At 53.9% G+C, this 12,913-nt stretch overlaps 1 protein-coding gene across 4 annotated transcripts in view; it reads right to left on the bottom strand.

Annotated features, from left to right (window-relative positions):
• Window positions 1-1,108: 1,108 nt before the first annotated feature.
• Window positions 1,109-12,913, bottom strand: part of SLC4A3 (solute carrier family 4 member 3) — a 37,497-nt gene continuing 25,692 nt past the window's right edge. For all 4 annotated transcript variants that reach the window (XM_064514824.1, XM_064514826.1, XM_064514825.1 and 1 more), the window contains 11 exons: window positions 11,568-11,781; window positions 11,036-11,257; window positions 10,454-10,602; window positions 8,872-9,066; window positions 8,223-8,429; window positions 7,389-7,478; window positions 5,635-5,801; window positions 4,967-5,220; window positions 4,448-4,617; window positions 3,795-3,968; window positions 1,109-3,013 (listed from right to left, as the gene is read on the bottom strand). In XM_064514824.1, the coding sequence (XP_064370894.1) occupies window positions 2,936-3,013; window positions 3,795-3,968; window positions 4,448-4,617; window positions 4,967-5,220; window positions 5,635-5,801; window positions 7,389-7,478; window positions 8,223-8,429; window positions 8,872-9,066; window positions 10,454-10,602; window positions 11,036-11,257; window positions 11,568-11,781 (1,920 nt within the window). In that variant the 3' untranslated portion in view covers window positions 1,109-2,935. The remainder of the gene's footprint in view (window positions 3,014-3,794; window positions 3,969-4,447; window positions 4,618-4,966; window positions 5,221-5,634; window positions 5,802-7,388; window positions 7,479-8,222; window positions 8,430-8,871; window positions 9,067-10,453; window positions 10,603-11,035; window positions 11,258-11,567; window positions 11,782-12,913) is intronic.

Here is a 12,913-nt window from a genome sequence, read left to right as displayed (position 1 = left end):
ACCTGGAGAGGATGCTGCAGGGCCAGGCACTGGCCACCCTGCTGTGGGACCTGTCCAGAAGCGGGGCCACCCCCCCACACACCCACAGCGTGCCCCACACCAGCTGCCAGCCCCAGGAGCAGACGAGGACCCCGACTGCAGGGACAGGAAGACATCCAGACCCAGCAGCAATGTGCCAGTACGTGCGCCCAGGCTGAGCGTGGCTGGAGGACATCTGACCCACCACCACCTGGGCTGGGAGCTGGCTTCCCTGCACCCGGGAACTGCCAGCAGGTCCCAGAGACCTGGGCCCATGCAAGCATTAATGGAGAAGTCCAGGTAGGGGAGAGTGGGGAGGATGCTCTTTGCCTGCTTGCAGCTACAGAGACACCTGAGACGCTTGTCCTCCATCTCCCTCTGTGCTCCAGAGGAGGAAGCTCAGCACTGCTAAGTGATTGGCACTGTTTTGGAAAAACCTCCTTTCCAAACAATGATGCACCAAACAGCATCACTTTTTTTCAGGAATGTCACAGGATGGTTAGCCTGGACCATAGGGACAGATGCCCTGGGGGAAAAAAAAAAAAGGGAGACCTTCATTACCAGGAGGACATGGTCAGACAGAGATCTTCACAGAGTTGTTTTTCATCAGAGGGGCCTCCCTGGAAGGGTGCTCGGGCATGCCTGCTTGCTGTATGCCTGGTTTGACTTGTCTCTGGGAAGAAAGCATGGAGGTAACTTGTATGTAATGAGACATTTCCTCTGTCCTCAGCTGATGGCGCTGCTATCTACGAGCTGGGGTAAGGAGACAGGCACTGAACGTGCTGTGTGTGTGGGCACATGCCTGTGCATATATATGGGTGCACACAGGCATGAGTGAGTGCACGTATTTCTGGTTAAATACAGGGATCTTGGCCTTGACCTGCATCTTCAGCAGCCAGCATGAGGTCTCTTGCTCAGGCTGGTTCTTGCAGGTAGCAAAGCTGGCTATGTGGGGATGGCAGAGAGCCTACCTCAGTGCTGACAGTGGGCACCCAAGTCCCTAATGCCTAACGTGACAGCACCCACTCCAGCTGGGTTTTGTTCCCTCTGCTGGCTGCCAGATTCCCAGGGAAGCAGAGCCAGACATCAGTTCCTGTGAAGGGTTTATTGGTGTAGCTGTTTCCACTACAGTCAGAGGAGTCACAATGCACAGCGACAAAAGGCCTCCTACACTACACAGGGAGGACAGGACACACACGGCCACAGACACACAGAGACACTTGTCTCTCAGCCCCGGGCACTGCGGGTGGGCCAGGCAGTGGGGCAGGAACCTGCCGCTGGAGGAGTCTTCCCTCGCTGGCGGGATATTTCTGCAGCCTCCTGGGGGAAGTGTTGGACCCTCCCAGTAACGAAAGCACCCACCTTCTCCTGCAGGAGCCACGGTGATAAATGGGAACCAGGGCAGTGGCTTGTCCAAAATCCAATGTCCGGTCAATGGTGGAGCAAGCATCCCAGCCTTCTCCCCAAGGCCACTCCAGCTGCTACATTAGGGAGAGGCTGGGCCCATCTCCTCTGATGCTACCCTCAAAGCCGCCAATGTGTCAGAGCTCCTAGCTGTGGCCACGTTTCCTTTGGTCCCTGGCAGCAAGGGCACTGGGAACGGCTTCTTCAGCCAGAGCTGGAGGGGCCTCAGGGTAGGCAGGCTCTGAACAGAGCATGCCACCTGGGGTGACCTCAGGAGACAGGCCCATGGCCTGCCTGGTGGAAAGCTCAGAGCTGCCCAGAGGTCACTGGGGGCTGAGTGCCAGGCATGCTGGCTCTTACCCATTTCCAGTTAGTGGGCGCCCCTGGCCGTGGAAGGTGACCCCAGCATGTGAGCAGAAGTGGGGCCAGGGGTTTCAGTGACCTCATTGCAGGGAACCAGACCCAGTGCTTTTACTCAACCCCCATGCAACCTTTCTGGAGGAACAGAATGGCACAGGACCCCTGTTAGTCCCTGCAACAGGGCAGGCACCTGTGACTTCAGGATATCTGCTTATCCCTTAGCCTCCTCTCCCTGTGCTGTTTTCCTTTGGGAACAGGGTCAGAAAAACTGGGAGGATGCAAGCAGCCTTGCCTATGCCGGACAAGACTGGAAACCTGTCCTGTGGGAGCATGCCTGGGCAGATGAAGGCCTGGAGCACAGGGCCTGCACAGCATCCCTCACCTGCCAGATGCCAGGACCCAGTGACCTCTTGTCCCATTAGTGCTGGGGCAGCTGTGCTGCCAGGAAAGAGCATTGGTCCTTCCTTGCCCCTGTGCTGGGCACCTGCTGAGGGCTCAGAGGCAGTGTCTCCTGGGGAATCCCAGCCCACTAACCCAGGTGGGTCCGTGTGTGGCAGTCTGTGTGCAGCAGCCCTGTGGGCCACGAGCTGCAGCACAGGCCCAGCGTGAGCACTCCTGGATGAGGGCACAGGGAGTGGGAGCAAGGCACCTGCCAGCTGAGCAAGGAGGCTGCTCTTGCCACCCAGCCTGGGAGGAGGCTGCTAGCCACCTGCAGGCACTCGGCCTGTCACTGTAACTGCTCAATGGCACATGTTGCTGGGACACCCAAGCTTCACGGTAGCAGAGTGGGACATAGTGGGACCAGCTGGCATGGCTCCCCTTCACCACCTGGCAGGCTGAACACAGGCTGCCTCCATCAGGGACTGGGCAGACCCCTGACCCACAGGTGCTCTGGACCACACCGCATCTGGATGTGAGAGGCATCTCAGCTCACCAGGTCCAAGAGGAGAGAGATGCACAGCCTCTGCTGAGCAAGCGATGAGGCAGCCGGAGCCGGGATTGCCTCCGGCGGGGCTATGGAACAGCCATTTGTTGGTCCAGGCAAGAGATCGCGCGACTCACGGCAAGTCCGATGCCATCTCCAGGTAAGTCCTTGGGAGGGATGAGCAGGCGTTAGCAGCCTGTCCCAAGAGAGGAGAGGGCAGGCCCCAGCTCACACAGGCATGTGCAGCTCGTTGTACTCGTCCCGGCCATCCTCGTCAAAGTTCGGCTCCGCGTCCTCCGAGTCCAACTGGGGAGAGGCAGAGACCGGGCCTTGAAGGCCACAGCAGACCCCAGCACAGGGTCTGGAGCCCTGCACTGAGGGAATGGTGTGCAGGGAGCCAGGCACTTTGCCCGCCCCGGGAAGAGCAAAGACCTTGCTCTGTTTTGTGCCTTCCCCTCACAACAGGCCCCTTTTGCTGCCTCTCCACACCCAACCATGCTTCCCCAGCCTGATGCCCTCCCCTATCAATGCTCTTGTTCCGATCACTGGGGCTTTGGTCCAGCACAGCGACTCCTCTCTCCTCCCCTGCTAGCAGCACTCAGGCACTCCTCACTTCTGGGTACTGCTCCATGCTGCTCTCCAGCAGGAGCCTGGGATGTGAGCAGCAGCTGAGGAGGCACCAGCACCCTGGCACTGTGTTGAAGTGGTCCGGTGCCAAGCAGCCACTGGCCCTGGTGTGCTGCTGGGCTGTCCTTGCTGCTGCCTCAAGGGAAAAGGATTATCTCCTGATGTAGCAGCCACAAATGGGGAGGAAGACGGAAGAGGAATCCCTTATTCCAGGCCTCTGCTTAGCAGGATCCTGTGTCCATGCCCTAGGCTGTCCATCCATCCCACATTGTATTCCCAGGGCTATGGGCTCTAACAAAGCCACAGACCCATCTACTGCTCCTCAAAAAAGACCCTCAGACAACAGCAGGGAGAGCCGAGGCCTTGCTGGCCCAGGCTCTCTTGGCTTTTCAGTCTCCCAAATCTCCTCAACCTCACCGCAATGTTGCAAGCAAGACCATGGAGACAGATATCTGCTTACGGCTTTGAGCTCCCTGTCGTGGAAGAAGCGGGGCAGCACAAAGCGTCGCAATGGCACTGTCATGATCAGGACAAATGGGAAGGCCAGGGACGCCACTGTAGATTTCACCACCCAGAGCAGCACAATGCAGGCCAGCTGGATGCAGGTGAAGAGATTCATTCTCCAGGTCTTCACCTAGGGAGATAAAGCCAGTCTAAGAACACATTATCCTCCCGTACAGGTTAACAAAGACCCAACCTGGCAACACATAACCCTTCTCTATAGCATAGTAAGGTAATGCAACACTGTGCTGAGCACTCTGCCTGTCTGCTCACTATAGCAAGGCAGTACTTTACAACACACCAGCCTTTGTGCAGCCTAGCAGCATATCCATCCGGCAGTGTAGAGCCCCTACATCCAGCCAAGTAATGCATTACTTCTCTAAAGAGTCTGTCCATGCAGTATCTTCGCAACACACTTGTGTGTGCAGCCTGTCAACACGCTATCCTAGCATTGCATCAGCTTTGTGCATGGCCTGCACTATCTCTTGGCACAGACCAGCAGCATACCACCCCTCCACATCACCCAGCCAAGCATCACTTGAGCAATACGCCACCCTCCCTAACCTGCCTTTTCTTCCTCTGCTCCTCATTACCCAGTGCCCCACAACTCACCTTAACAACATAGATGTGGTCAGGGTGGTGCTTGGATGGCATGAAGATCAGAAGCAGTCGCTCATAGAGCTGGATGCCAGTGAGAGACGTAACCCCCATGTAGAGGAATATCCCAAAGAGCACAGCCAACGGGATCTGCCGCAGCATATTCCCCATCACGATGGACAGGCCTGCACAGACAGCGCTCAGGGCACAGCACAATCCACTCCAGCCCCCTCTGCCTTGGTACCCCAGCCTCCAGCCCTCTCTTGTCTCCTCTGTCTATCTATCCCAGGGCACAAGGGAAAAGAAATTCAAGGGGTGTCTGTATAGTGGACAAGTTGGGGAGAAGGACTGACCCCGGGGAGAAGTTACTGAATGCTTTTGGAGGGAAGCTGGCGTGAGGTGCAGGTGGGGAAGAACAGCAGCAAGTGGGCAGAGCACAGGATGGCCCGGCCAGGCAGGGACACCACCAGGTCTGCATTTCCATTTGTCAGCCCTGAGCTCCCACATCACTCCTGCACCCAAGCAGAGGCTCACCAACGAGGGCAGCAATAAGTACTCCTGTCACACGCTGCTCCTTCACCTCCTCGATCTTGGGCTTCTCCCCCGGCGCGATTGCCTTGCTCATGACTGTCAGGGCATTGACATGGGTGACGGAGCGCACAGTTGCTGCAGTCAGCCAGGGCAGCCCAAAAAGTGCACAAAGTCCCCCCATAGTGCCAATGAGCAGCAAGTCCAGGTGGAAGCCGGAGCCTTTCAGCAGCTTCCTCTCCTTCTTGCTCACAATCAGTCTGAGAGGAAAAAGGGCCTGTGTCAGTGCCACCTCCTGCCTGGGTAACAGCATGCACCCACTGCCTGTGGCCCAGGGACAGCACTGTGACAGGGGACAATGCTCACTCCCTGGACAGGGCACATACAGGGACAACAAGGAAATGACTGGGAAGAAGGATGGCAGCTGCTGACCTCAGATTAGAGGTTTCCTGCCATGCTTGGCTGGGGCAGGTCTCCACCATACTGTATCCCAGGAGGGGAGCCAAGAGATGATGGGAGAACCCAAGGACGTGCAGCCTGAAATTGTCAGGATCCTGCCCTCATTGTCCTACTGCAATGCCAGGCCCATTTCTGCACCAGGGGCAGCAGCACCCATCCCAGCACTGCCTGCCTGGAGGCCAGTGATGGTTGGAGTTGGCAGGGGAGGTACTCACGTAGTGATCTGCGTCTCCATGAATATAAGAATGAAGACTAGGAGGGCAGGGATGGCAGAGGCAAACATCATCCACATTGGAAAGGTCCCACTGCTGCCCATGGGGTTAATGAACCAGCCACGCTTGTGAGGAGATGTGACAGACAGGCCAGATGGGACATTCAGCTTCTGGTGGTGTAACCACAAAACCCAGTAATTATTCATCAATACACACACGCCCACAGCCCCACACAGGTTTAGGCCAGATCATGGTCTCCCTGGTCTGAACGCCTCAGAGGACAGGACAGCCACTTTTACCAGAGCTGGACTTTCTCATGCACAATCCCCTTCAATGTTTAAAAAAAAAAAAAACAAACGCATGCTCCCTGTTTCTAAGATGAGCTGGTCTCATTTCCTCTTTCAGCTACTGGAATTCATTTGGTTTTTGTCCAAGAGACTGAGGAAATATCTTCCCTGAGGAACCCTGTCACCATGTCAGTACTTACAGACCATGGTTAAATGCTTCTTGACCTCTGGACAAACCAAGTGTCCTGAACAGCCTACTCTTCTCTGAGGTGGTTTTCCAGACAACAGTCTTCTCTAAGACATTTTTCAATATTGTTTTTGGAGTGTGGATCCCAGAACCAGGCACATTCTCTAGAAATGATCTCACTCTTATCATGTTCAGAGGGAATATCATGTTTGTGCTCCCATCAGAGACCACAGAGACTCCCAGTTGCGCATGGTCCTGACCCTGTGTTCACTACCATTTAAACTCCTAGCCCTGCACAGCTCTACTGCAGTTCTTGCTATCTGTTTGCATGAGTACTGCAGTAAGAGCTTATGATTTGCATTTATGTTAATTGACATAAGTATGAGTAATATTTCTGGAATGCTTGTACTTGAGCTAAGCTCTGTAACAAAGTACGGTTTTCTCAGACAGCTTTGCACATATGCTGAGTAAATACAGAAATGATAATGCTGATGATATTAATTGTAGAAGTATATGAAAAGGATGTAGCAGTGTTTGATTTTACTAAATTCTGATAAAACCAGATTTCTCATTAAGATTTAAGTGAACAAAAATACATTTGTATTCTGCTAAGCCTTGGGTTGTCTTCATAAAAAGCTTGCCTGCTGAACAAAAAATACTTTTCACCCTTTCCCCAGTGTTGGTTGCAAGAAATACCAAAACCAAAAGATATAACTATGCACCTAATAAAAAAGAAAAAAAAAGGAAACCTGTGAGATGGATATGTTTGATGACATTTGAGCTTGTGCATAAACTATGAAAAAAATCACTGTGTTTGAGATAAAGCAATCAAAATGTTTAGTAGCCTGTGTTGAAGGAGAGTATAAACACTGAAAAGACTAAAAACATGACAGAGTACACCACTGAAACCACTTTATATGCCACCCCTTCAGTGTGAACAACAGAAGTTTATGTCTTGTTGATTGATGACAAGTTTTTATAGTTATAAACAGGAAATTAATTGCACTGAATCTCTCGGGACCTCTGAAACCTACCACCCATTGGAGTACTTTATCATGGGGACTCCAGTCCCTGTAGCTCTGATCACTGTCTCAATAAGGCCCCTGGAGCTTCCCTTCAGGGTGGGAGTAAGGATGAGGGGGAACATCTCTGTGCTTGCTTTGCACCGTTATGACTGAAGAAGCAGGAAATACAAATCCCCAGTTGCACAAGAGCAGGCTCTGGTGCAGCAGGATCTCTGGCTGTACCGGAGGAGAGGCCCCGAGGGCAGTGCTGACTCCTACCTGCGTGTACGTGTCCGTGATGGTGTAATCCACCAGCACCATGACCAGGATTGAGATGGGGATCCCAAAGTCTCCGATGATCCGCCGTGCCTGCAGAACAAACGCCTTCTGGTGGCAAAGGGTGCAGGGGGCCCGAGGCTGGCTACACATACCCACCCTGCTCAGGGAGCCTGGGACATGGTGAAGGGCCAGATGGGGCCAAGGGCCACTGCAAACCCGAGCACTGCTAATGAGTGGAACAAGGCAGCCTTGCCTTGCACCTTGCTGCCCAGGTACACATGGCCCTCCAGCCACTCCGGAGTGACGGCTGTTTGGTCCAACCGGCCCATTCACTAGTCTAATCAGGTGGTGCTCCAGGTATTATAACAATATCTTGCATGGACAGAGGTGTCAGAAAGAACAAGTCGTAACTTCCTCCTCCTATATTCCAGTTTAACAGATTTGTATTCAGCCAAGGGAGCTTTCTCAAGGCCCAGGGGGCTTTTCAGCAGAGCTCACTGGAGCAGGACAGAGCAGATGCATCAGCAGCACCAAGCTCTGCTCTGCTGCCTAGGTCAGGTTGCCCACCCCTTCTGCATGGCATTTAGGGGACTGCTGGTGTTTCTCTGGGGGATGGTCTCTGATGGTACCAGCATTTCATGTAGTAAAGCAATGCTCCAAGGTGCAGCTGAGATCATACAGGGCTGGCTAAGATATGAAAGGGACAGAGCACTAGGTTCAGGTTCGTTCAAACTGGTAATAAACAAATGCTCTGGTGAACCAAGGTCTGTAGCAAACAGCACTATTTGCTTGGCATAAAGGGTTCTTAATATCTGGATCCCCCAAACCTCTCACCTTTCCTCCCAAGAAACGGCTGTTCTTGAACTTGCGCATAAAGAAGGCAATGAAGAAGGTGCCCAGCATGAGGATGAGGGAGAGGAGAGCTGTGTTGGGCTGCATCCTGATTCCCAGCGACATCGCATCTGCGGACAGCATGCTGGTATTCAGGCTGCTCTGCACATTCGGTGGGTAAAACTTCAGCAGAGGATGTTCTGCGAACACCTGGACAGGTGAGAGAAGCGGTGGCACTGTCACCACTCAGAGGGGCAGGGGCCACTGTCACTACTGGGGGCATGTGGAGGGTATCCTGCTCTATGGAGAGGTGAGGGTGGTAGATGGTGGGTACAGACCATCCCAGCATCTGTCACCTCACTTCACAACCTATCCAGCTAGACAGGGCAGGGGAGAGAAAAGTGGCCCATCTTTAATGCTTCCTGCAGGAAGAGAAGAGGGCATAGATGTTAGGGACTATCCTGCCAGCCTCTGTGGTGGCACAAGGGGCCAGCTGGCCTGTCGTGTGAGAGGCCAGCAAAGAACTGCTCTGCAGGACACCTAGAAAAGCTGCGGCTATGCTGGCTCACTTCCCCTGCCTCCTGTATGCTAAAGCAGCAGGTTCCTGGGAGACCAAGAGACATGGCAGTCCATCTCCCTGGGGAAAGTTCACCTTGTACAGTTTATAGAAGGTCTCGTAGATGAAGATGAGGGAAATAAGGAAAGCAAAGATCTCCTGGGTGAAGGGTGAGATGTAGCGCACCAAGAAGCTTCCCTCAGCTGCCACGATAATGAAGATGAAGACGATGAGCCACAAACCAATCCACACTCTGCCTGTCAGATACTCAATGCCTTGCGTCTGGCAGAACTGAAATGGAAAGGGGAAAGAGTTACTCATGGCTCCTGTGGCTGCCTTCCTCATCTCCTCCCCACTGAGACCCCGGACTCTCCTGGAAAAAGGCGTTCACATCTCTGCAGGCATCCAGCACAAAGACAGTGAATTCAGGACTGTAGTCACAAAGTTACAGACTTTGCATTAACATCAGTCAGCTCACACCAAGCAGGTCTTTCCCTTTTCCTGGCTTTGTAACAGTACTTACCTCACTCACTGCTCAAGACACCTCAGGAATTATGCACCCCATCCCTCCCTTATGGAGGTGTCATTACTCAAACACAGCTCTCCACTGCTTCATGCACTCCACAGCACAAGCCTGTTCCCCCCACGGGAGAGCCTGAGCAGCCTGCTGCGTCCTGGTGCACAAAGGCTACACCACCTGGGGCAGGATTCCAGATGGTGCCCTATGTACAAGGACAGTTGTCTGTGTGCAGAGGAAAGCCACAAACCATGGACATACTTCACCCCTTCACATCCCTTCCTTCACAGCCTTACTAGCCGTATGACCACAGATAATGCCTCTCACAGAGGGCAGAGGTACGCTCAGTACATGATGACTGGACAAAGCAAACAACAGTTAGTGAGAAGTAAGGTCACGGGAGAGCAAAGAAACCCCCATAGTGCAATAGCCTCACAAGCATCAAAATCTTGACACCCCAAGCTGAAAATCTAGTTGTAAGAAAAAACATGCTTTAAAAACACAGAGATGCCAGCAGCCAGAAAAAGCGAGAAGAATTAGACCCCCTGTGCTTGGGGTTAAGGTGACACAGGGATGTTTTTTACAGTGCAGAGATTATGCTGCTTGAGAAAGAAACATGTCCAACCTGGCTGGCTAAGATGCCTCTGCATGCATCCTTGGGCTCACCCTGTCAGGTGAGAGTAATGGGCATGGGCCATCCTGAATGGGTGATACGCTGAAGGTTGTTGGGTTCCCATACAAAGAAACCTGGACATAGATAATGGTTGTGAGGCTGTTGCCAAAGGAAGCCCCAAGAACAATAAAAAAGGATTGCAGAGCAGTATCTTAGGCTCCAGCTACAAGTCCTCATTGTGCCAGGATGGGAGTAGCACAGGGCTGGGGGAAGAAGCTTCCCTCACACTCAGCAGTTAACAGATCACTGTTAAACCTCAACAGGGTCAATCCACAGGAGCCAGCAACAGGAGCAAGCAGTCCCTGCACCATGACCTGGAAAGGGTCAGCACAGATAAGGCCAGCCCAGTCGAGCTCAGGCCAGCCTGGCAGGCCCCAGGGAGTCTGCGACAACACAGTGACTTTGAAGACCCAAGAAACACAGGTAGCCCTCTCCAGTGGAGGGGTAGTGCAAGTGGGTGCAGAGCATGGCACACTGCTCACAAGTACCTTGTAAAAAGCTTCTTCAAACACCAGCAGGGGCCCTGAGAAGCCAATGACCAGGAGCGGCTGAGCTCCGAGCAGGGAGAAGAGGATCCCTAAAACCGAGGTGGAGATTATGAGCTCGGAAACTCCCATGAGACCCTCTGTTTTCTCTCCTGGGAAAGAGAACAAGGTGTGAGTGTTAAAGCCTGGACATAGGCATCATTCTCCACTAGCAGGTAGTCTGTAAATATAGCCCCACGCAGAGGAGGTAAATCTCTGTCCCATCAGTCACAGGTTCCCTGTGCTGGGCAGGGAACGCAGAGAAAGCAGGGGGAACCCTGCTGAGAAGGCTCCCAGGACTCAGCCCAGGACTCAGCCCAGGACTCCTCCGGCTGGAACAGCACTGACTGCCTGGAGAGCACTCGGAGAGGAGCTGTGAACCGAGGCTGGAGAGGCCAAGCTGCAGGCAGGCGACGAGAGCCACCGATGCGCGGCACTGCCGCTCTCCCCGAGCAAGCAGCACCGAAGCCCACCCCAGCACAGGATCACACAGACACAGCCAGGGTCCCGGCGTGCAAAGAGCAGACCAGAAAGCAGGCCCATTACCTAGGAGTCCCCCGAAGGTGATGGCAGGAGAGAGAGCAGCAAAGTAGATGAAGAGAACGGCTGCGAGACACTGGCTGTGCAAGGCGTCTCTGATGTCACTGAGGTATTTGGGGTACCTGCGCTTTATGTCCCGAACCAGACCTCCAAAAAATATTCCAGTCCGTTTCAAAGGGTCGTCCTCAGCTTCCTCCTCTTCTTCCTCAGCTTTCACTTCACACAGCTCTAGAAGCACACACAGAGCAGGGCTTGAGTAAGGGAAGGCAGGGTTGTCCCTCTCCTCCATACCCCATGGCTACCTCTCCTCAGGGGCACTAATCTGGCTGGCCCCCACACTGCACATCTGACCATCTCCCACTCCCCATTTGCCAGGGCTGCCCACAGGCACTGTCCTGCCTCCCCACGGGCCCCGACGCTGCCCACTGTAGGAGCCAGGACCTGCTCACCCCTCTGCCAGGCTTTGTGAGGGCAAGACCCACCAGGGCAGACAGGGCACTAGGCACAAACGCATTTGCCCAAATGTGAGTGGAGAGACCTTTGGCTTCCTGGACAGCCCCCTCCTTCATGGACTTTTGCTCCCTCTCCTTCCTCTTCCTCAGCAGCAACTTCTGGAAGGTGGCAATGGATTTGAGCAAGTCTTTCCCTTCCACCTCTGATGGGGGGATGACAATGCTGCAGTCGAGGAACTCATTGATAGCGTTGAGGAGGTCCTGACGGTCATCTGCCATGTATGCAGCCTCATGGAAGTGCTGAGGGGCACAGGGAAAGAGAGGAGAGAGAGGGAGAAGGCTCAGACCAAGACCGTGCCCAGCTGTCTGCTGCCTGGAAACACAGTGCTCGCTCTGCCCACACAGACCCCACACTCCCCCCACCAGCCCCACTGCTGCCACTCTGTGACCCCCACTCCTGGATCCCTCCTTCCTGTCCCTCTATCCAGTGACCCACCTAATCCCACATCCCTCCTCCCTTCCCTACCCATTCTTTCCAGTGATCCTCTTGCTTCTGCTTTTCTCCTCCCAGCCCTACTGCTCCTGCCCAAGATGGCACTACCTCAGCATATCTGCCAACAGCACACTCCACTGGACCACAGGGCTCCCCTCACGGGACCTCTCCACCTAACAAAATCAGATCTGTGCTTCCCAGCTAGCTGGTGTCTCTTCTTCCCTAAGCTAGATGCTGTGCTCGCCCAGCCTGTGCCACCAGCCACACTGCACCACAGAGACAAAGGACTTCAGGGCTTCCCTGTCCCTGCAGCTCAGAATTAGGACTCTGCAACAGGCTGATGTCCTCCTAGTCTGGTCTTGGGCCTTTCGCCCAGAAGAATTTGTCATTGAGGGAGAAGCTGGGAGACCTAAAGCATTGCAGTGAAAGTGCAAGAACCAGGGCGTGAGACATATGAACAGGCAGTGGAAGGGGCTCTTGAGAGATTTGGATATAAAGATGTGAAACACGGGAGAGGCAGGGAAAAGAGGAATCTACATCATGAGGGAAGCCAAGCAAGGGAAAGCCAGGCAGAAAAGGGGAAATAATTGTCGCAGCAGGGTTAAGATGACAAGGAAGGACTCCAAGGACACCACGAGGGGACGGCACTACTCTAGATAGCAAGGGAGGTGGCTGGCAAATGGGCAGAACTGCTGCATTGCCTCCTGAAGGTGCCTACAGTGAAAAGGCTGGAGGAAGACGAACAAGTGAACAGACTGTGAAGCAGGTAGGGGACAGCTAAGATCTCTGCAGTACACAGACTCCCTGGAGCCACAGCTTCAAACTGTAAGTGATATCATACTCTCTTCATGGCGCCAGCCACTGTGTAACCTTGCTACAGCCTGGGCCAGGGCAGCTAACTCCCCCATTCTAGCAACAGAGCAGCAGAGGCTGAGATGA

Source organism: Dromaius novaehollandiae, chromosome 7 (assembly GCF_036370855.1).
Source record: "Dromaius novaehollandiae isolate bDroNov1 chromosome 7, bDroNov1.hap1, whole genome shotgun sequence".
In the NCBI taxonomy this organism is placed as follows: domain Eukaryota; kingdom Metazoa; phylum Chordata; class Aves; order Casuariiformes; family Dromaiidae; genus Dromaius; species Dromaius novaehollandiae.
Note: the sequence above shows the minus strand (reverse complement) of the source record. Positions and strands in the feature narration are given on the sequence as shown.